The 22,165-nt window shown below is 58.2% G+C and overlaps 2 protein-coding genes across 3 annotated transcripts in view; both read left to right on the top strand.

The window, feature by feature from the left end:
- Positions 1-7,524: 7,524 nt before the first annotated feature.
- AMBP (alpha-1-microglobulin/bikunin precursor) lies at positions 7,525-13,764 on the top strand. Its single transcript, XM_009476176.2, has 10 exons — positions 7,525-7,688; positions 8,359-8,501; positions 8,774-8,850; positions 9,369-9,482; positions 9,970-10,071; positions 10,626-10,663; positions 11,785-11,863; positions 11,954-12,121; positions 12,295-12,471; positions 13,623-13,764. Exons 1-10 carry the CDS (start codon positions 7,581-7,583, stop codon positions 13,652-13,654), a joined length of 1,038 nt encoding a protein of 345 aa, XP_009474451.1. The 5' UTR covers positions 7,525-7,580; the 3' UTR covers positions 13,655-13,764.
- A 1,072-nt stretch (positions 13,765-14,836) lies between these two features.
- RABL6 (RAB, member RAS oncogene family like 6) overlaps positions 14,837-22,165 on the top strand; it is a 57,903-nt gene continuing 50,574 nt past the window's right edge. Inside the window, exon 1 of one of the 2 annotated variants that reach the window (XM_087753269.1) lies at positions 14,837-15,347. In XM_087753269.1, the coding sequence (XP_087609395.1) occupies positions 15,218-15,347 (130 nt within the window). In that variant the 5' untranslated portion in view covers positions 14,837-15,217. The remainder of the gene's footprint in view (positions 15,348-22,165) is intronic. The other variant, XM_087753270.1, reaches the window with a different exon arrangement.

Here is a 22,165-nt window from a genome sequence, read left to right as displayed (position 1 = left end):
GCACCCACATAGGGGCACCCAGCGGCACATTGCCACCCCGACCCGAGGAGGCCGACACACCTCCCAGACGGACACATGGCCATGCCACCTCCACCCTGATACCCTGCTCCAAGTACCACCCCAGCCAGGTGAACGGTTCCACCCCAGGGATGTCCCGGAGGGCACGTGTGCAGCCTCGGGGCTCTGTCCCAGCAGCCCTCTTGCTCTACCACCCGCCCCACTTGCTGACCCATGTACCCAGATGTGGGTGAGCACCAGCCTTGAGACACCGGCCACCATGGGTCACGTGCCACCGACCAGCAGCCCTGCAGGTCTGCACCAGCAGGTCATAGAACCATAGAATCATGGAATCGTTAAGGTTGGAAAAGACCCTTAAGATCATCAAGTCCAACCGTTAACCCAGCACTGCCCAGCCCACCCCTAAACCATGTCCCTAACACCACATCTCCCTGGCTTTTAAATACCCCCAGGGATGGGGACTCAGCCCCTGCCCTGGGCAGCCTGGGCCAGGGCCTGACAGCCCTTTGGGGGAAGAAGTTTTTCCTAATATCCAACCTAAACCTGCACTGGCGCAGCTTGAGGCCATTCCCTCTCGTCCCATCGCTTGTTCCTGGGGAGAAGAGACCGACCCCCCCCCGGCTCCAGCCTCCTTTCAGGCAGTTGTAGAGAGCGAACCTCTACAGAGTTGAGTGAACCTCTGCAGGTCCATCCTCTACAGGCTGCCATCCAGCTCTGATGGGTGGTGGGTGCCAGGAGCACCCCAGGAGCAGGACATGAGTGCCTGGGCCACAGATGGAGCCAGTCCCAGCCTGTCTCCATCAGGAGCAATCCCGGAGGTATCTCTGCCCATCCTCCCCCAGGCTTTCTGTGAGGTGGGGCGATTTATGCCTGTCACAGTCCCCAGACTTGGGCTGCTCGTCCCTCCCTGGTCCAGACTTTGCGCCCCTTTGCTCTGCCCTGTGCTGAATGCTCAACTTTTCCTCCTGAAGTGCGTCAGAGATGTGCTGGCCATGCTGGTGGTCCTGCCCGCTCTCGTCCTGCAGCTTGTCCTCAGCCCCCGAGTGCTCCCCAGCACCCTGTGACCCATGGGACACAAGGCAGCAGCCTCTGGGGTTTCTGCGGTACCGTGGCCTGTGCCCCCGTGCAAGTCCTCACCTCGCCCACCCTGTACCACCATCCCTGCCCACCCTCTTGGCCGGCATGGGGCTGGCAAGCCCAGAGCGAGGAGATGCAGGCAGCACCTGGAGTACCAGGCAGCCTCTGAAGCAGGGGAGATTCCTGCTGAGCATGGCCCAGGTCTCCAGCAGGTCTCCTGACCAGCCCCACAAGCGCTGTGGTGTGCTCACCCTCCATACGAGGCCCAGAGACTCCCCTCTGCCACGGCTGGGATGAGGGACCTCAAAAACCTCAGGGTAGGAGCAGAGCCCCCAAGCTGAGGAGCACCCAGCAGGCAGGGAGGAGGAGGAGGAGGAGGTGAAGAAGGAGAGGCAGGTTTGCAGAGCACAGAAATGAAACCTGCTGCAGAGCACGAGCATCCCACAGCGTTCCCGGGCAGAGGGGGCTGTGGGACACACCACCCCCCGAAACCCAGCCCATGCGCCTGCAGCCTCAGCTCCCTTCCTGGCAAATGTTATTTTAAAGCCATAACTGCAGCTATTTTAAAACCCTGACTTGACCAGCCCTGATCAAACGCAGAGACCTTCCCCAGGCCAGGGCCTGGGCAGACTCAGACGGGAGCGTAACCACAGATGGGGGACAAAAAGGCGTTTGGGAGACAAACCGGGCCCTGGGTGTGCAGAGCGTCTGGAGAAGGACACGAAGGAGAAGGGAAGGCTGCTGAGCCCTGACGCTGCCGGACGGCTGGCCCGGGAGCCAGGGCAGAACGGCAAATGGGGAGAATGGCAGATCCAGTGCCGGGAGCGAAAGGGGACATGGAAGGCTTGGCAGCACGCGATGGCACCCTGCGCCAGGACAAAGAGACCCGGGGGAAGGAGGGTAACCACCGAGGTACAGTGATGCCCTGGCTGCCGGCTTTGTAGGAGCGACAGAGGAGGGGTATGGTTAGGAGGGGGATTGTACAGAATGAAACAGCGTAGGGAAAAGTGCGTGAAGAAATCTTTGCAGGTGAAAATCCCAGGCTCTAATAATAAAAATGTAACATTCGGATCGCACACAATGAGAACGGTAAGTCATCTGGAAATATCGAGACTAGAGGACGTGCCAACTCGGACGGAGGTGGGAGATCACTCCCCCCTGTACAGACCGGCTTCGTCAAGACAAGATATAGAGATGGGATTTGTGGGTGCAGCAAATGAACCTTTCGGAGCGATGAGATCTATAACCCACAAGCAAAGATGCTGTTCTGGGCTGGATCTTGAGTGCTTGGGACAGGGTTGAAGAGGTACCGGGGGAGCTGCTCCATACTAAAAATCACAGTGCTGATAGGTTTAACAGTGCAGTGGGACAGGGAGGAGCGGGTATAGCCAGTAACAAGTTCAGGAAAGGGAACTATGTAGAATCATAGAATCATAGAATCGTCAAGGTTGGAAAAGACCCTTAAGATCATCGAGTCCAACCGTCGAAATGGGGCACACTGTCCCCCAAAAATACCCTGAACCCCAAGATCCTAAACATAGGCTGGAGGGTATTAAATGGGGTGTGAGAAGCTTGGGTAAAATGTGTGCTACAATTTAAAAAGCAAATCAAGTGGTTCAACAATCCCCTTCCTGGCTTGATGGGGGAGTTAAATGGAGCTACTATGGAAAACGATGATGTGTCAGAAACAGAAATCTTGTCTAGGAGAGAAGGGGAAAGCCCACAAAACGTGGCAGGTCTGCTGGAAACAGGAGACTAAAAAGCTAAAAATGGATATGGAGAGCACCCTGAAAAAGATGCTACAGTTGGTTAAGAACATGCCCTTAAACCACCAAAGGCAGAAAGCCAACCAGGGGTTGAGGGGACGCCCAGGGTGTAATGGGACCTTCAGGATGATGAGGCCCCATGAAGCAGCTCAGTGTTTTCCCTGCTGGCCAGCGGCGGAGGGGAGATCCCCAGGCCAGGCAGATGTGCTGCAGCGGGTTGCCCAGAGGAGCCAGACCAATTTGAAGTAAATCTAGAGGAGGCCCCAGACTGATGGGACAAGGTGGCCACCAGCATGTCCCCAGGACAGAGAGTATTTGGGAAGAACTTACATGTGAAACCGTGGAGATGCCGGCTGCAGCGCGGTACCTCTCCTTACAACCGGGCAGTGGGCTTGTGGATGGTGAAACTTTCAGCTATGGAAATGGGGTGCTGGGAGCTAAAAAACGGAGATTCTCATTGCTGTAGCACTGGCGAGACAGCAGAGCCTGTATGGAAGGGTGGGATTGCTGAGCACATGCCTGAACACGGTGCTGGGGAGAAGCTGGCAGGGCTCCTGCAAGGATCCGGAGGACATCATCTGCCTGCGTTGTCAGAAAGCTTCTGATGAGGCACCATGCCAAAGGTTATTAAAGAAACAAACTTGCTGTGGGAGCAGAAGAAAGGCTCTTTCATGAACTGAAAGGTGGTTGAAGGATCAGAAGCAACATATAGGGCTAAACGGTCACTCTTCAGGGTGGAGGACAGCCAGCAGCGGGGGTCCCCCAGGGACCAGTTTTATATTTGACATCTTCATCCATCCCCAGGAGAAGGGAGTGAGCAGGGAAACCTTCAAGCTCACAGATGGCACTGAACTCTTCTGGATGGCCAAAGGCTGTGTTGATGGCAAGGAGTTTCAGAGGGACCTCACAAAACCGAGGGGCACAGAGGCAGGAGGGGAGCTTTGGTGCAGAGAAGTGAAGGTGATGCTTCAAGGGAGAAGCGATCAGAGTGGGGCATCGACATGGAGCTTGGGACAGGTGGTTCAACTCCGGAGCAGAGCTGGGAGCCATCACCGACCTGGTGATTTCAGGGAACTGTTAATGGGCAGCAGCAGCCAAAAAGTCATCAAAACATTGTATGATCGAGAAGGGTGTTGGGAACAAGACTGAAAGTGTTTTGACACTGTACAAAGCCTTGGTGAGGCTCATCTTGGGTGCTGTGTGCTTGAGCTCCAGTTTCCACAGCTGAAGGAGACAGAGGAGTTGACTTTCTCTAGACCCGTTGTACGAGAGGGGACTGCAAAGGCTGAGACTCCCCTCTCTGGAAAGGGGAAGGTCAAGGGCAGATATGACTGAGGCTTCCAAAATCATGAAGGTGGTGGACAAGCCGAGCATGAAAGTAGAGTACTGCAGCAGTTCTTTGAGTAAGGAGCGCTAGCAGGTGATGGGTTTAAAACAGTGAAGATAAAACTTCTTTATATAGCAGGGTTTGAACTTCTAGAGTTTGCTGCTGCAGAGGGGGAAAGGGGCCAGCCAACACTGGCAGGTTCAGAAAGGGACTGGATGAGCTCGTGGGCAACAGGTTCATAAAGGGACACTGAAAGGACTGGGCAGGAACATCTCCTCTAGCCCGTAATACAGCTGGGAGAGGAGTCAGGCCCGTGTAAATAAATAGCATCTTCTTTTTTCACTGTTGGGCACTGAGTTCTGGTGGCCCTCACCTCTGCGGGGGTCTGCCTGATGTGCCACCAGCCAGCAGGTCAGGGCATGGGGCCTTGGGGCACTGCTCGCGGTGCCTGATATTCCCCCGGCTTCTGCCATGCCTCTCACCCCCGTCCCAGCCCCACCGTGCCCCCGCAGCGCTGCCCGGCCCCGCGGGGGCTGCTGGGGGCCGGGGGAATTTGGTCTGTGGGAAATTTCTGGTGGTTTCTCCCTACATTTGGTTTCTGTCCAAAACTGGTCTGAAACCAAAGCGTTTTCTAAACTTCCTGCAAATTGGCAGCTCCTCGCGCCCCGCAGCTCCCGCAGGAGCGCTGCTGCCCCGTCTCCCTGCCAGAGCCACCCGCAGGAACGTCTCTGCCCAGGCACCCGGAGCCGCCTGTCCCGGCTGCTGCCCCCCGGGGCTGCCAGGCATGGCAGCCCCCTCCCCGGAGAGCCGTGCCCTGCAGAGGCTCCATCGCAGCCCCGCGCTCTGGCAGCGTGCGCAGTTTCTCCATCCCCGTCCCTGCCAAAGCTGCCATTAAGCGATGCTGGCATGAATGCGGCCGCAGCCTCGGGGACAGGGACGGGGACAGTCAGCATGTTTTCGGAAGTGAACAAGGGGATGGGGGGAGCTGCACCACTTCCCTGGCCTTTCTCAGCGCAGGCAACATGCACGAGCTGAGTTTTGCGGCCAGTACAGCTGCTCCCCAGCTTTCCCAGCGAGGATGGTGCCCGCAGGCCCATGGTCACAGCCACACACTGTGTTTGTCTGTGCAGAAGAGGAGAGGACCGGGCTGGATGTGCCCCAGGCCTGCAGCTTCCCCGGCTGCTGTCCTTTGGAAGGGAACAGCTCCCGCTGCTCCCCCCAGCAGCAGCAGGAGGAGAGGAGCCCAGCAGCAGCCGCAGCAGCAGCAGCAGCAGGCAGGACAGCCGATGCCAGGGTCACGCATCCTCCTCCCTCCCTTGCCAGGTCCCAGCATGGGGCATGTGTGCTCCCAGTAAAGCAGACTGGTCCCCAAAGAGGATATTTGGGAGCGCACCCTGTGTTGTTCACACCCAGGTCCATCGCTGTTTGGGCACATTTGCCCCCCTGGGGCATTTCTGTGCCCGAGTGCCATGCGAAGGCCTGTTCCATGCACAGGCAGCACACGGGCAGCCGGTCCTGCCTCACTGACCCTTGCCTGTTCCCTGCCCACTGCCCCAGGATGGCGATTCCTGCTTTGCAAAGCTCCCGGGGCCAGCTCCCACTGCCTGTTGCTGCCAGCCCCCGCTGCCCATCGCTGCCGGCCCCCGCTGCCCATCGCTGCCGGCCCCTGCTACCCATCGCTGCCGGTCCCTGCTGCCCATCGCTGCCAGCCCCCTCTGCCCATCGCTGCCGGTCCCCGCTGCCCATCGCTGCCAGCCTCCTCTGCCCATCGCTGCCGGTCCCCGCTGCCCATCGCTGCCAGCCCCCTCTGCCCATCGCTGCCGGTCCCCGCTACCCATCACTGCCGGTCCCCACTGCCCATCGCTGCCGGCCCCCTCTGCCCATCGCTGCCGGTCCCCACTGCCCATCGCTGCCGGCCCCCTCTGCCCATCGCTGCCGGCCCCCTCTGCCCATCGCTGCCGGTCCCTGCTGCCCATCGCTGCCGGCCCCGCTGCCCACCGCCGCCGGGGGAAGGGCCGCCCCGGGGGGCACAGCGGGGTCCCCCGCCGCGCTGAGCGGGAGCGGGGCCGGGAGCGGGAGCGGGGCCGGCTGCCATTCCTTGGGGCTGGTTGCCATTCCTTGGGGCCGGTTGCCATTCCTTGGGGCCGGCTGCCATTCCTGGGGGTCGGCTGCCACCTAGCGCTGGCGGGGCCGGGGGCAGCGGGGACCCCGGGCGGGGAGGGTCCCGCAGCCCAGGCCCGGCTTCCCGCAGCTCCGGGGGCCGGAGCCCAGGGCTGCTGCTGGACCCAGGTGGGCTCCTGCAGAGAGAGAGGGGCACAGGGCGGGTTAATGAGGTGGGCTCATTAGAGGGGTCTCTGCCCCACGTGCGAAGGTCCCCCTTGCTCCCGAGGACACCCCAGATGTGGCACAGGGACACCTGTGTGACGAGTTGCTCAGGCTGTCCCTGCCCGGACCACTGCCTCCCCGGGCAGCCTGTGGTGGCCGGGCAGCGCGTCCATCGGTCCTGCACACAGGGCCCGTTGGTGGCCCACGACAGAGAGCAGGGGTGAAAGTCCGGCCAGCTCCGGCAAGCGTGCCTCCGGCTCTGGCCCTTCTCTGTAAATATTGGGCCGGGGGCCGACCTGGAGAGGGGCTCCTGCCCTTTGCTCTGTTTGCCGTTTCCCTCGGGATGTTTGGTTTCAGTTAATCATCCTGCAAAGGCAAACAGCGGTGGGGAGGGACGGCGTGCACCGTGCCTCCCACGCCTGCTAGGCCCGGGGATCCTCGGCCATGGGGTGGGTGCCACCCAGCCGGCTCCCAGGCGCTGGCCACCGGCTTGGGACCCCCAGGGAAGGGGGTCCGGAAGGGGGTCCAGAAGGGGAGCGGGCAGCTCGGGCTCTGCTCCCTACAGGCACCGGTCAGAGTTACACAGTGGGGAGTGAGCGCTGGGGACCCCCTCAGTCCTCTCCTCTCCCCTCTGCAGGGTCGGGCTGCTCTGCTGGGGCTGGGGACACCATCAGGGCTCTTTGCAGGACGCCAGGGCAGGAATATGAATCCCAAGGTAGAATAAAGTTGACGGGCAGTCCCGTCCCCACGTCTGGGCCAAGCGGTGGTGTAGAAGAGGCAAGGGTGAGGAGCTCAGCCTGGTGCGGTGGGAGGAGGCTCGTCTCCCCTCCTGCACCCTACACTAGCTCTCTGCAAATCCCCACAGCTGCGGAGGGCAGCAGTGAGCCCCGGGGCCACATGGCCGGGGCTGTGCGGGGCCACCAGCTGCCCCCCGCCCCCCCAGCCTGGCTGGCCAGCCCCGCTGGCTGCGGTCTGAAGGTCACGCTGCTGCGCAGTGGGGACAGCACAGAGTCCGGCATCCCGCCGGCGCACTGGGGCTCAGCGGCACTCCGAAGCCAGCAGCCACAATGTTTTGGGGTCTCCTTTGCCTCCTCCTCTTTGCCATGGCCAGCGGGACACCCGTCGGGGACCAGGATGAGGATATCCAAGTGCAGGAGAATTTTGAGGCTGAGCGGGTAACGGCGGCTTGTGGTCTCTTAATTCTGGGGGCAGAAGGGATGGGGGAAAGCTTTATTTCATTTTCCTCCAGAAAGGAGGGAGATATTACCCATGCCCACGTCAGGCTGTGCGGGACAGGCATTGGCAGCGTGGCCCTCCCAGGGTGCCAGAAAGGGGGTGCCACCCTGCCGGCAGCAGCCTTCGGGATGGCCTCACCCCGGTAAACACCTCGGCAGGGTGGCCAGAGCCCAAGCCACCAGGGCAGATGAATCCCGTGAGACGTCTGTTGATCTGCCCAGCCTAAGAGGTGTGGGCAGGGCCCACGGGCAGCCCCAGCACGCAGGTTTCGTGTGGGATACAGAGCGCCTGGGAGATCCGCAGCCAGCCCCGTCCCCTGCCAGGCTCTGCACAGCCCCACGCGTGTGCCTGGGGCTGCGCTCCCCGGGGACGCACGGGGGGATCCCAGCCTCATGCCTCCAACCCTGCCTGGTGGTCTGGGGACCCAGGAAAATCTTTCTCGGTGCTGATCCACTTCCCAAATCCTGCGTCAGCTCTGGCCCCAGCACCCTGCACCGTTGCCCCCGCAGTTGCTTGGCCACGAATATTTCAGCTGTGCAGAAAACCAGGAGATGCCCCATCTCGGTGGAGAGGGCTGGTGGCGGAGCTGTCCCTTTCTCCTCCCCGCAGATGTACGGGAAGTGGTACGACATCGCCATCGGCACGACCTGCAAATGGATGAAGAACTACAAGGAGAAGTTCAGCATGGGCACGCTGGTGCTGGGCCCCGGCCCCAGCGCCGACCAGATCAGCACTGCCAGCACCAGGCTGCGGTACGGGGCGCTGACGTGGGTGCTCGAGCCTCCCCCGAAGCCACCCCACCCAGGGGTGCTGCGTCTCCCAGGGGCTGGGACGAGACATGGGGGTTGCTTGCTCTGGCTGGCATCGGAGCCCTGAGGATGGGCTGGATTGGGCTCAAATACTCAACACCTTAGGCAGGGGGATTTTGAGGGTCCTGTGGCGTGGCCTCAGTGCCAATATTTTTGTGCAATAACCAGGAAAAACGATCGCTCCAAGCAGCTGATTGTTTTCTTCCTCCCTCCAGGCAAGGTGACTGCACGCACATCTCAGGAGAGTACCAGAAAACCAGCACCCCCGGCAAATACACCTACTATAACCCCAGTAAGTTGGGCTCGCTGCCCGCCTGCTTGGCCCCGAGAGCTGCGGCGTGGCTGGGCGATGGGAACCAGCCCTGGGCACAGCTGGCGGCGGGGGAAAGGGTTCAGGAGAGCAGGGCGCAGAAGCCACGCCACAGTTTGGGTCATTTCCAGCCAAAGTATGGAGTGAAGTTGGGGGAAAGGGGCTGTTTCGGCACTGTCTTTGCATAGGTATGGGACTGTGAGACGTTCTAGCAGATCCTGTCCCCAGGGTCCCAAGCTGGGGCAGGTTCCCACCGGCCATGTTTCAGGAGCCGTTGGTGGTATCTCAGTTGTCCACAACCCTTGGTTTCCAATCCCCTCGACTAAGAGCAGGCTGGTGAGCCTAAAGGGAGTCGGGGTTGTATCAGAGTCTGCTTCCCAAAAATCATCTGTTTTCTTGAATTAGCCTGATTTCAGCCCCCAGTTCTGGGCTGTCTTACACTGCCCCGTTTCTCCCTGAGGGGCAGGAATGATGTCCCCTTGTGTCTCTGTCTCACCCAGAATGGGACGTGTCTATCCAGTCCTACGTGCTCCGCACCAACTACGAAGAATACGCTGTCATTCTGATGAAGAAGAAAAGTAGTTTTGGCCCAAGCACCACCCTGAAGCTGTATGGTACGTCTGGCCATGGCATTTGTGAGCAAGCAGGCTCTGGGGTGGGCCAATGCAGGTCAGAAACACCACCCAAGTGTCCCTTGGCCTTGAGGAACCTGACCATGGCTTTGGAAGCGGTGCCTGGACCAGCTCATCTTTGGCTCTGCAGAGGTTGAGTCTTATGGCTCAGCTTAAAGCCACATCATACAATGAAGGTCCAAACCAGCATGTTATTTGGGATGAAGGTAGCAATATCTCCTTGGAAGAAACCCAGGCCCTGAAGTGGCAGGAGATGCTGTCTTTCATGATTGAGAGACATTAAAACCACTTTGTCCAAGGCCTTGGTCAAGGCTGGTCAAGAATAATGGAGGAGAGGTTGGGTAGGCCCAGGAGGCTGGTACTGGGCCTGCCCACAGCTGCCTGAGCTCTGCGGGTCGGTGGGTGGTTGGGGGGCTGCACGCGGCCCCCTCCCACACCAGCCCCGCTCACAGCCTGTTCTCTTGCCCAGGGAGGAGCCCGGAGCTGCGGGAGGACCTCATCGAGGCTTTCCAGCAGCTGGCTGTGGAGATGGGCATCCCCATGGACTCCATCTTCATCCTGGCCAACAGAGGTAACCCACCAGAAGGCACGCGCCTGTCCCCCCAGCATGCCGGCGCACTGGGGCTGCTCCTTGGTGTGCAAGGCCGGGGCGAAGGGGGGACGGTCAGGATGGAAGGAGGAGAGGTGAAGGCTTTGGTAGGATGGGAAGGAGACAAAGCCTTATACCCGTCAGGCTTCCACCAGCTTCCAGTTGGTGGGGTCCTTTCTGGGTGGTCAGATCAATGCACCCCACAACGCTGTGCTGGGACAAGGGCGCAGGACACCCAGGGACACTCATGACTGCTCCTCATGGCTGGGTGCTCCCAGGACCTGAGGAGCTCCTTGCTCAGCCCCGGGGGCCAGAAAGTCCTAGCATGACACAGGTGGGTGTGGGGGTTGCAGGGTGCTGCTCCTGCGAGTGGGAGGTGGAAAGCAGCAAGAGGGGAAGAACGCTGGGGTGAAACCGGGTGGGCATCCCCTTCCCTGGGGTCCTGTGTGTGCATGGTGCAGGAGGAAGGTGAGATGAGTTTGTCAGGACACCACCTCTCTCACGCTGCTGATCTTCTCTCCTGTCATCTGCGCCAGGTGAATGCGTCCCCCAGGAGACTGCAACTGCCCCCCAGGTGAGTGGTCCAGCCGGGACCTCCTGAGGGGGATCAAGGCTGGAGACATCCCCTCCAAGCCAAACCTACTGAAGACCTGGTGTCCAGGGAGCAGACCCCGTGGGCAGGACACGTTGTTTGGGCAGCGGCTCCGCTGACTGCCCTGGGAGATGCTCTTTCATCTCCACTTGATGGGCTTTGCCTGTGAGGACGGGGGCACAGACAGGCCCAGGCTGCAGGCTGAGGGTCCCCAGGGCCAGGTGGGCACCAGGGCTCATTTAGATTGGATATTAAGAAAAATTTCTTCACTGAAAGAGTTATCAAGCATTGGAACAGGCTGCCCAGGGAAGTGGTTGTCCCCGTCCCTGGAGGTATTTAAAAGCCGGGGAGATGTGGTGCTTAGGGACATGGTTTAGGGGTGGCCTTGGCAGTGCTGGGTTAACGGTTGGATCTGATGATCTTAAAGGTCTTTTCCAACCTAAATGATTCTCTTCTCTTCCAAGTGGAAGGCATTGGCCCTTTCCTACTCTGATTTTTTCATGGGGTGAAAGTCATCGCATGTGGAGCCTGGTGTCTCCTTGCTCCTTGCCTGGCTGCAGGTACCCCAGCCAGGCTGTGGACTCCCCCTCCAGGGATGGGGAGGCAGCTCAGTGCCCCACTGATCCTTCGGCTACGGTCACCCAGCACCTCCCGATCTCGCAGGGGTGAGTTTAGAAGGATTTTCAAGAGGGAATGGGACTTTGATAGGAGAAACAGCCCAGTTGACTTGAGAGCAGGTAACACATCTGGAGGACACACCACCCTGCATCAGCGAGAGGAGAGACACGTCCCCAGCCCAGCACGGGGCATGACTGGGGCACTTTGGGTGTCTTTATCCGAAATGGACGATCCTGGCGCCCACCCAGGATGAGCACAGGGCTGGGAAGGCCGTGAGGGATCACAGCCTGTTGACCCAAGATCAATGACTGGAGACGTGCTGGGAGCACTGAGGAGGGCTGGAGCCTGCATGGGCTGCGGCACCCAGCGGAGTGGCCCCTGACGTAGCCCATCCTGGGGGCAGCAGGGGTCTGGGGGCGATGGGGTGGGCAGCAGGTCCCACGGGCAGGGGCTGACGGCAGCTCTGTGCTTCCTTCCCCGTGCAGAGGGCGCGGAGAGCAGTCCTGCCCCCCGAGGAGGGCTCGGCCGCGGGACCCCTGCCCCCTTACATCGGCAATAAGGAAGGTACGTCCCAGGGGAGGGGGGCTGCATCGGGCATCCCCCTGCCCTGCATCCCCCTTTGCCTGTGACAGCCCATGCCATGCTCATCCGCAGACTCGTGCCGGCTGAGCCAGGACCCCGGGCCCTGCAGCGGGATGCTCTCCCGTTTCTTCTACAATTCCTCCTCCATGGCCTGCGAAACCTTCCTCTACGGTGGCTGCCTGGGCAACGGCAACAACTTCTACTCAGAGAAGGAGTGCCTGCAGGCGTGCCGGACGGAGGGTGAGCGGGGCGACCAGGAGACATCCCAGTGGAGCGAGGGCACGGGAGGTGCCTTTGCTGAGGCATCAGAGGGGATCTGAGAGCGGCCTTGAACCCCATGTGTCTGGCATCCATGTGGGAGGTGTGGGGGGCCCTGAACCCCCCGCCCTCAGAGCAGCCCCCTGTCCCCGCAGCTGCCTGCAGGCTGCCCATCGTCCAGGGCCCCTGCCAGAAGCCAATGACGCGCTGGGCCTTCGACGCGGCTCAGGGCAAGTGCATCACGTTCAGCTACGGAGGCTGCAAGGGCAACGGAAACCAGTTCTACTCGGAGAAGGAGTGCAAGGAGTACTGCGGGGCTCCTCCGCTGGCAGGTACCCCCACCCTGCCCACACCCTGCCCGCACCGCTCCGCGCTGTGCCGGGGGAGCTGGGGCAGCAGCCTGCACCATCTCCTGTCCTGCTCTGGGCTGGGTCTGGGTGTGCTGGGTCTGCCTGGGGTTGGGACAGGGCTCTCCTGGGTCTGGGATGGGTCTTGGGATGGGTCTGTCCTGGATCTGGATGGGTCCAGGATGGGTCTGTCCTGGGTCTGGGATAAGTCTAGGATGGGTCTGTCCTGGGTCTGGGATAAGCCTGGGCTGGGTTTGTCATGGGTCCAGGATGGGTCTAGGATAGATCTGGGGTGGTTTTGTGCTGTGCCTGGGATGGGTCTGTCGCAGATCGGGGACTCTGATGGACTGAGGAATATGGTCACTAATCTACAGACAGTATCACACAGCGGGGTCCGTATAGGCTGCAGACGTACTGAGGCCACGACTGAACTTCAAAACGGTCTTGATTAAAGGAGGAATGGCCCCAAGCAGGCTGGGGTGCAGTGGGGAACAGTGGAGGCGATGGCCCCTGGGCAGGAGATGCCAGTGAGAGAAAAGTGGCTGAAAGATCTGGGGGGTGTAGGGACCCTGACACCAAATAAGGACCAAACCAGGGTCCCTGCCAGGGGTGCACCCCCCGTGCGACGCCTGCCAGACCCTGCAGCTCTAGTCAGCGCAGGGGTTTCCATATTGAACCTCCTTGGGAGACACAACAGGCACTGTGCAGCCCGCGGGTGAATGGAGAAGCAGGTTTTCAGGAGCGTGGCAAGGGAAATCTTCCCACAGAGAGGGGCAAGCTCAGGGGCCTTCAACCACAGCCAGCCCTGGGCGAGCCTGCTCCCAGCAGGGCAAGAGCTGGGGGATTGCCATGCCCCCACGCATGGGAGATGGGGCCAGAGTAACATGTCTTAGGGCAGAGCCCATCTCCTATTATCCCTGTCACCAACATAAAGCGCATTAATGCCACTGTGGTGGGTGGTGGGACATGAAGTGACATCCCAGGACAGCACGGAGGTGCACAGAGGGTCTAGACCACTTGCCCCCATCACTGACGGCAGGGACGAAGTGGGAAGCAGCAACCATCACCATCTGTCCGTGGGGCGAGGAGGGGGTCTGTGGGTCTGTCCGTCACCCTGCGCGTCTCTCTGCTTGCAGAGGATGAGGAGTTTCTGCATCTGTCAAACTGATGCGGGTAGAGGACGAGCTGCCAGCACCCAGCACCGTGGCTCTGCAGGAGGGTGCTGGCAGCTGCCAGCAGCACCGGAGATGCCTCCAGCAGTAAATGCCTCTAATGTGACCAACGAGCCCAGTGTCCGTCCTCAAGCTGGTGGGGAGCAGGGTGAGGGGTCCAGGAGGGGCAGGGGATGCTATGGGGTCCTCGCTGGCCTCCCTGGTGGGGTGTCCCCCCATTTGCGGGACCGCTGGGCGCTCCCCACGGAGTCTCTGCCCCTTCCTCAGCCCGCTGCCCTCTGCCCACGCGGTGCTGGGGGGCCAAGTGGGGCACCGAGGGGCTCAGGGTGTCCCGCTAGGTGGGGTTCGGCCCCCCATTTCCCAGGGGACGGTGATGGGCAGGCGGGAAGGGGTCAGCAGCGGTGGGAAGGGGTGCCTGCGCCTCCCTGATGGTGAATAATTGTGGCTGCATGGTGGTCGTGGTGGGACTGGGGAGGGCCAGGGATCACGGGGAGGGATGAGGATCCCGGCGGGGGTTACATGGGGCTTACAGCGAGGGATGGCGGGGTGTCGGAGGGGACCCTGAGGGGTCACGGGAGGGAATTACGGGGTTATGAGCATCAGAGGGGGAAGACGGGGCTCTCACAGGAGGGCATTACGGGGGTTATGGGGATCACAGAGGGGTATAGGGGTCCCGGGGGGATTAGAAGTGTTCTGGAGGGGGGCCCCAGGGAGGCTGGGGGGGGCCCAGGAGGGGATTATAGGGGCTATGGGGGTCACGGGCAGCCCTGGAGGTCCCAGGAGGGGATTATAGGGGCTATGGGGGTCACGGGCAGCCCTGGAGGTCCCAGGAGGGGTTACGGGGGTTACGGGGGTGACGTGGGGGGCTGTGAGGCTGACGGGAGGGGATTGCGAGAGTCCTGGGGGGCTCCGGGGGCCCCGGGAGGGGCTGACAGGGGCTGTGGGGGTCACACGAGGGGGCTGCGGGGGTCTCGAAGGGTCCGGTCACCGCTGGCCCCGGGGGGGCACAGGGGGTGCCGGGGGTCGCCCCCACGGCGGGCCCCGCCGCCGGCCGCGCCCCGCGCCCTGCTGGCCCCTGCCAGCCGCCGTAGCCGGCGCCGCGCGCGCCCCGTCCCCCGGCGGCGAGGCGGAAGAGGCAAGATGGCGGCGGCGGCGGGAGCCCCGTGTCGCCTCCGCTCCCCGCGCCCGGCCCCGAGCGGCGGCGCCCGGCGGGGCTGAACCGCCGAACCGGCCCCACCGCCCCCGTCCGCCCCCCGCGCCGCCCCGGCCCCGGGCCATGCCCGGTTAGCGCCCCCTCCCCGGCACACGGCGGGGCCCCGGCTGAGCCCCCTCCCCGCCGCGGCGGGCCGGGCCGGGCCGAGCCCGCGCACCTCCGCCCTGCCGAGCCCGGGAGGCCCCTCATGGCCGGAGCAGCCCTGCCCCGGCCCTGACTCAACCCGCGCCCCCGCCCCGAGCCGCGACCTCCCCCGATGCCCGTCCCGGGGCCGCCCTGCCCCTGAGCCCCGGAGCAGCGGCCCTTTTCCCGGCGGCGGCGGCGGAGCCCGTGTGGGACCAGAAAGATGTTCTCAGCCCTGAAGAAGCTGGTGGGCTCGGACCAGACTCCGGTCAGAGACAAGAATATCCCTGCGGGGCTGCAGTCCATGAACCAGGCTCTGCAGAGGAGGTTTGCCAAGGGAGTCCAGTATAACAGTGAGTCGGGGCCCGGCCGGGGGGGGGGGGGGGGGTGTCGGGGGGCACAGCCGGCCCCGGGCGGGCGGCGAACGGCCCCGGTGCAGCCCATCTGATGGCCCAGGGCACGCCGGTGGGACCGTGCAATGCATAGGCTTGGTGGTGCTTTTGCCAGGATTCGCCCAAAGCCGAGTTTGCAATTAAATGTTAGAGCTTGCGGAAGCGTGGGAGGAGGAAGGGATGGGAAACTTTTATCTTTCTGTGCGGGAGCTGGGAACCTGTAGTGCGGCAGTGTCCCCCGTCAGCGGGCGTCCCGAACGGCTGCCTGCTTTCCGCTGACTGTGGCAGAGAGAGTTCCTTGTAAATCAATTTTTGTCAGTTAAAGCATCAAGAGAGTAACTCCCCTGAGCGCGTGGGTGACCTTCCCTGCAGCCCAGGATAATGGTATTTATAATTAAGCTCTAGTGGTTATATGATAAGGGTCTATTGAAAAGCTCTGCCCTGCCAGGCTTTAATAAAAGGTGAGTGATGTATGCCTTCATGTGCCCTTGGTACATAATTTCATTCTGACTATCTTTTCTGCAACTGATAGGTTTGCTCTTTTCTCAGGGAACGTTTTCAGAATTTTTTTCCTTTCAGTGTTGAGGCTTAGAGTTGCGTTTTTCCCTTGAAGCTCAGTAGAGGTTACTTCTAATAGAGTGTTTCAGGAGGGCACTGCAAGTGTGTGAGATACATCCCAAAGTAACAACTGTGAGATGGGGATGGTGGTTATGTCATCCTTGCTGAAAATAGATGGTACCAGAGAGCGCTGCGAGTATCAGCTCGTTGGTGTGGATCCAGGCAGGCGGCGAAGTCAGATTGCAGAAGGCCGAGAGATTGGCAGTTGGGAAAGAGACTGATTTGTAAACGTGGCACTGAATAATTTCTGTGAAGGCACACGTGTTGGAGGAATAGAGCTTATGTTGGATCTTAAGCTGAAGCAGAATGTGAAGGGAGATGTTGGCACTTTGGGGTTTGGGGCTTTTTTTTTTTGCTTTGTTTAGTATTATCGCTATTGACTGTGCTTTTGAACTGGTATGTTTTGAAGCTCTCTGCTTTACTAGGGAGAGCATTTGGTGCCTTTATCTATAGCACATGTTAGATATGCCAGTAGTGCTTACGTTAGAAAATCAGTGTCTTAGCAAGCAGTCACGCACGTGAACAGGAGCAGTGTTGCTGTTCAGAGACTTGATTTGCAGTGAAAGACAGGGGGCGAGGGTGAAGCTATCGTGCCTTGGCATACAGCACTGCATCGTTAAACGCGTCCCTGGCGATCTGCTAGTTAAAGACTGTTGATGTGCGCAGAGGCTTCGTGCAGCCCGCAGACCAGAACGCGTCCACGTGCTTCGCTGGTACCTGTTTGAGATCAGGTAGCTAACGCCAGCTTGTGAATTATGTACGAGAAAGGAGTTGACTTTTCCGTGGGTGAGCGTGTGTGCCGCAGACAGTACGGATCAGCTGCATCCTGCTGGCACAGCAGTCGACGGGGACAACTCTGTTACGTGTTCACTAACTGCATTGTCGATGAACCTGCCTGGATGTGTACCTGCTTGCCGTTAATCCAGCAAGGCCAAAAATGCCGACAGCTGAGCTACCAGCTGTAGCTTTGCTGCTTTTTGTCTTGTTACCGAAAGCCTCGGGAAAGCTTTTTGGTTTGTGCCCTGTTTTATCAGGATTTGTGTTCTAGTTACTGCTTTGATATCTGGAATGAAACTGCAGCTTTCTGTCACTGCCTTAAGGGAAGCTTTCCAGTCTCCATAGTAACTCTTCCCAGGATTGCTGTTATATATTTATAGGAGACACAGGCAGGCTTATGGAAGGGCTTTGAAGCACCCTACATAGCCACGGCGCTGGGCAGGTGGGGTAGCTTCCAGCACGGTGAGGTTGTGGTCCCAGTTGAAGGTGGGCTGTGAAGGAATGGCATTACAAGGGCCATTGCTCAGGGAGGGCAGAGCTGCAAATCCTATGTGTTGCCAATGCTCCTTTCTTAGCAAATATATGACATTCAGCAGAGGAATGCAAAACGTGTTTTGTTGCCACCATTAACGCACACAGATCTTGAAAACTCCTCCGTCCCCCTGGAATTGCCTGGACCTAAACCAAAGGCTGCTGTGATGACTGGTTTTACAGAAACGTTTCCTTGCTTTCATAGACCATTACTGATCATGAACTGAAGCCCGTTTCCTTCCCAGAAATATATTTGGTGTGCTGAGAATGCCTTGAGTTGCTTGCTGATAAAGTGGGCAGCAAATGGCCCGGCCGTGGGCCTTATCACCTGGCTCGCGGTGCCTCGCTGCGGGGCTCAGAACAGGCCACGCTGCGCCAGCCTTCGCGGCTGTCGAGAACATTTTGTAACCAGACAGCCCCCCCGTTTGAGGCGATACTGAAGATTGTGTGGTGGTTTAATGGCGCTGAGGATTACAAGCACTGGATAGTTTGCACCTCTAAGTTAAACCGCAATGATTTGTTTTGACAGTCTCTCTCCCACTCAGTTAAGTTTCCCAAAGGAAGAGTGTTGCAGGGTGGGTAGGTTTAGATTTCTAATGAAATGATGAGAGCAAAGGCCAGTATTAGCTCTCGGCAGCTGTTGCTTCCTCTGCATGGGACATCCTATTTCAAAACCAAAGCATTTTCACGCTGCATTCCCAGCACGCACACTCCTTATTTGCTGTCTTTATCATCTGCACGGAGCTCCTGTGTTTTGCATACCCTGGCCCAAATAACACCAAAGTTCCCTGAGCGCTATGGAAGGTACAGACATGAAAATGCTCTGGGTCTGTACCGTATATGTAATGGCTCAGATGTTTATGGGAGATCACGGTTCCAACTATGGGGAAGCAATCTTTGTAAAAACCTGCTCTTTTTTTCGTGGTTGGGATAGCCTGAGCTTGGATCAGGTCTGCTGCATCGCTGTTAGGGCAGCTGTGCTGGCCCAGGGAGGGTAGCACAGGCCAGGGCTCGGAGGCTCGGTGGATCTCATTCCTTTGGCAGCGGTGCTTGTTTAAACAAATTACAAGACAAATTACAGAAGGCACTACCAGCACCAGGTTACTCAAACGTGAAAGTTTATGTAAGGCAATGATGGGCAAACAAGGGTGAAATGAATGGTTCTGGCTGGGTTACGCTGGCAAGAGAATTCCCTGGGAGTTATCCATTGATGATCAGTGACAGGAGCAAAAGACAGGGGAGTGCTACAGGTTCCGATCCATCTGTCCTGTTGCCCAGAACTCGGCGTGCCTTCTGCTCTGGGCTTCGTTCTTAACGCTGCATCCAGCATGCACAGCACCCGACAAACCCCACCGCTGCATGCGCCTGGAGCGTGGGCTGCGCTCCTGGGGGCTGCGGGCCTGCCCCGAACGGTCACCCGTGCTGAAATACCAAAGTCAGTAGCTCCGAGAATTCTCCCTTACTACTTTTCTGCCTAAAATGTGCTTTAAAAGACAAAACTTAATGAATACCGTGTATCCTTTTGGTAATCGTTATAGTCCTTACTTGTTTTGTGGTGTTGTGGTAGTTCCCAGACTCTGATTGTAGTTTTAAGTCTTTTCATTCAGCACTAGTCCCAAAAGAAAAGGCTTCCCCTCTTCCTGCTGCTTCCCACCTTCTCAAGTTTTCTGCTACTGCCGACGCAGGTGTTTGTGCAGCTTGGGGCAGACCTGCTTTGCCTGCTGTCTGGCCTCTTCCCCCCGCAAATTGTGCTTGGGGGTGTCTGCAGATCAGCTGTGCTCCTTGTGGCAGCAGAACCAGCTGAAAGGATTTGAATTGCAGCCTCATAGTCACAGTCCCCAAAACCTTAATGAGGGCAAGGTTATGACCCTTTGCATGAGGATTATTAGCAGAGAAGTCCGGGGGTCTTTGCTGCGGGGTCTGAGATCCTTCGTTGCTGCAGTGTCCTGGAGGAATATGGGCAGAGCTTGGAGTTCCTGATTTCTGGCTCTGAGCTGGTCTGAGACCCGCTCTCTGGGCCTGTATCTTCACTGCTCTGCTTCCATTTCTCCATCTGGAGAACGGAAATCCCTCTCTCTTTCCTGATGCAGTGACAATATGAATAAAGTGATTTGTTTAGCTTTTTCCTCACATCTTGATCTATTCCCCATCCCTGCCCTTCTTCCCGCAGATCATTCTCCTGTCTTTGCTACAAACCTGTGGCTGTTTGCAGTAAGTACTGATTTAACTTAAAATCAAAATAAGGCAGCAATTGTTACTGTCTCGCAGGTAACAGTACTAACTTCACCCATAATTACTGGTCCTCTTTCCACGTTCGGACTCAGCCTGGGCCTGTGATGTACCTGCCTGGCTGTGCCCTGAAGCTCGCTCAGCTCTTCTGTCTTGCAGATGCCTGTCATTGAGTACACCTGCCCCAGCCAAAGTCCCAAATACAGATTTTGTTTTGCTACAAATGATTTACATCACCTGCCTGCTTCCTGTTCTGTTTAAAGGACTTTTTCTTTCTTCAGGAAAAAAGTCAGTGAAAACTCATGCACTATGTAGGAGGAAAAAGATCCTAACATGGAGAGCGCTGAAGCTGGAAAGGGCCGTTGGACCTGTTCAAACTGAGCGTGTGGTGCCACAAGCACCCTACGTTGATCTAAATGTGAGCTGCTCAGGGGTGGGGGTGATCTCCTTGCCGCTCCAGCCGTTCCTCCCGTGTGCTGCTCCTCCTGCTCCTGCAGCTGGGCGCTTGAGCTAGAGAAGAAAACTGAAGAGGAGTAATTGTGGGGTTAGTTTTCAGCCAGTTCAGTTCCTTGATCCAACTCAACGTGTAGCTGCGTATATAACGCTGTTGGCACTAGGAAGGTCCCGGGCGAGGTAAGATTGCCCCTTCTGGGGAGAGCTCACAGTCGTCGCCTGGGAATGGTCCTGAAAGTGCAGCCTGAGAGCAGCCTAACTGTTGAAGGAAGGGGCTGTTTGTTCCTTAAAACTCACTGTCGAGGTACCTCGTGCTGCCCTTCATGGGGGAATACGAATTTTAAAATGGCTTTCTAAGGTAGGCAGTGAGAGCATTTAGAAAGGCTTGGGTTTTAAAGGGGACAAATGGAATCTCATTCTGCCTGTGCTACGGACTTGCTGTGTTAATTAAGAAAACTCAAAGGATTCCTCCATTGATGGTTTCACCATCTGTAAGGGGGAAGCAGAATCGCACACAGGGCGAGAGGAAGGGGTTTGTTGTCTCTGCAGAGGTGCTCTGGGACCTGTAGGTGAAGTCAGCCTATAAATACCATGTTCATTTTTTCCTTTAGTATCCTTTTGCTATTTTAATAAGTAACTTTGTAAAAGAATAAACAGCAGTACCTCTCAGTGTACAACAGCAAAAGCACGGTGGAACTGCAGCACAAAATTTCACCAGACAAAACTCTTCCACAGACTTTGCGTGTGTTGTCTGTTTTACGTTGAAGTTTACCTCTTAAACTCTTCTCGGAAATGTCTGCAATAACTCCTGAGTTACAACAGAAGGCAGCCTTCGGGCTGAGGTTTCCTTGCTCAGGTGATGATGCACAACCTAATGCTAATCACCTGAATCTGCCGTTAGATGTCTCTGAGTGGCCCGTTTTCTAGGGGATAATAGCTGCTATTCAAAACACAAGCATAAAAATTCTGTTCAAGTCAGCTTACGTTTCCCAATAGCCTTGTGGTTGCTGCTTAAAACAAGGATGGTATTTAAAAAAAATAATCCCATAATGTAACAGATAATGTAGAAAACAACACATACTGTTTTCAGAAAGAACAAGGTAACATTAGAGTAGGCTCTGGAAAGTTCATGATGTTAATTGCTACAGAAGTTACTTGGCCGGGCTGTGTGCAGTTTGTGATATTTTGGACACTTCCCTGGGAGGGTTTGAGTGAGTTTCTGCGTTGATTGACTTCCCTCGCTGCCGATACAAGCGCGCGCGCACGGCGTGGTGGTGGATCCGTTGGGTGCGAGGCCGGCCGGTGGCAGCGGAGCTGTCGTGCCTTTACCCGAGCCTGCAGTTTCTGAGAAGGCCTTTGCCGAGTGCCATCAGCGCCACCACACCTGAACCCAGCCAAGGGCTGGCCCCCGCGGTAGCGACTGTCCCTCTGGCACGCGGAGGACCCACAGAGATTCAGTTTCTCTTGGGTTTATTTCACTGTTGTTTAAGTGAGTTTATGTCCCCAAAGAGGCGTGCTTGTTCCGGTTCAGTTTCATTTGTTTCTAATGCATGTGAGACAGACTGGGTTTGATTTCATTTGAATCAAACTGTGGCCATCAACAGAGTCAGTTGGGGGAATTTGTGGGGGGCAGTTTAAGATAGACCCCTGTGAACATAAACTGCCTTGCCCCTTGTCCCTGCCAAGGATTGCCTCCTCACCTGAGACCGTCTGGGCTGCCAGCCGGAGCAGCTGAAGAGCCATACACAGTCTTGTTCTGCTTCCCCTGGGAAAGGGGATGCTGCCCTGGTGCAAGAAAGCTGGAGACAGCTGAGAGCGATGACGGCTTAACCCTGTGGTGATGTTCACCAGAAGCTGCCTCTCAGCTCTCCCAGCACCATCCCAGAAGAACGATTTCACCGGTGCTGGGGTTCAGTCACGCCCCTGTGGGATGTGGGGAGCAGCACCTCTGAACGCAGGACCCTGCCTCATCGGCTCAGCTGAGAGCTGGTCCCTGAGCTTTCGGTGGGCAGCTGGGTCTAGAAGTGAGGAGGAGGCTGAGGGGAGCCCTCATCGCTCTCTGCAGCTGCCTGAAAGGAGGCAGGAGCCAGGCGGGGGTCGGTCTCCCAAGTCACAAGCGATGGGACGAGAGGAAACGGCCTCCAGTTGTGCCAGGGCAGGTTTAGGTTGGA

The sequence above is a fragment of the Nipponia nippon genome, unplaced genomic scaffold, assembly GCF_047370975.1.
Source record: "Nipponia nippon isolate SJK-2023a ecotype South Korea unplaced genomic scaffold, ASM4737097v1 scaffold_16, whole genome shotgun sequence".
Classification (NCBI taxonomy): Eukaryota; Metazoa; Chordata; class Aves; order Pelecaniformes; family Threskiornithidae; genus Nipponia; species Nipponia nippon.
The sequence above is the reverse complement of the archived record's forward strand: the minus strand, read 5'-3'. Positions and strand labels throughout refer to the sequence as shown.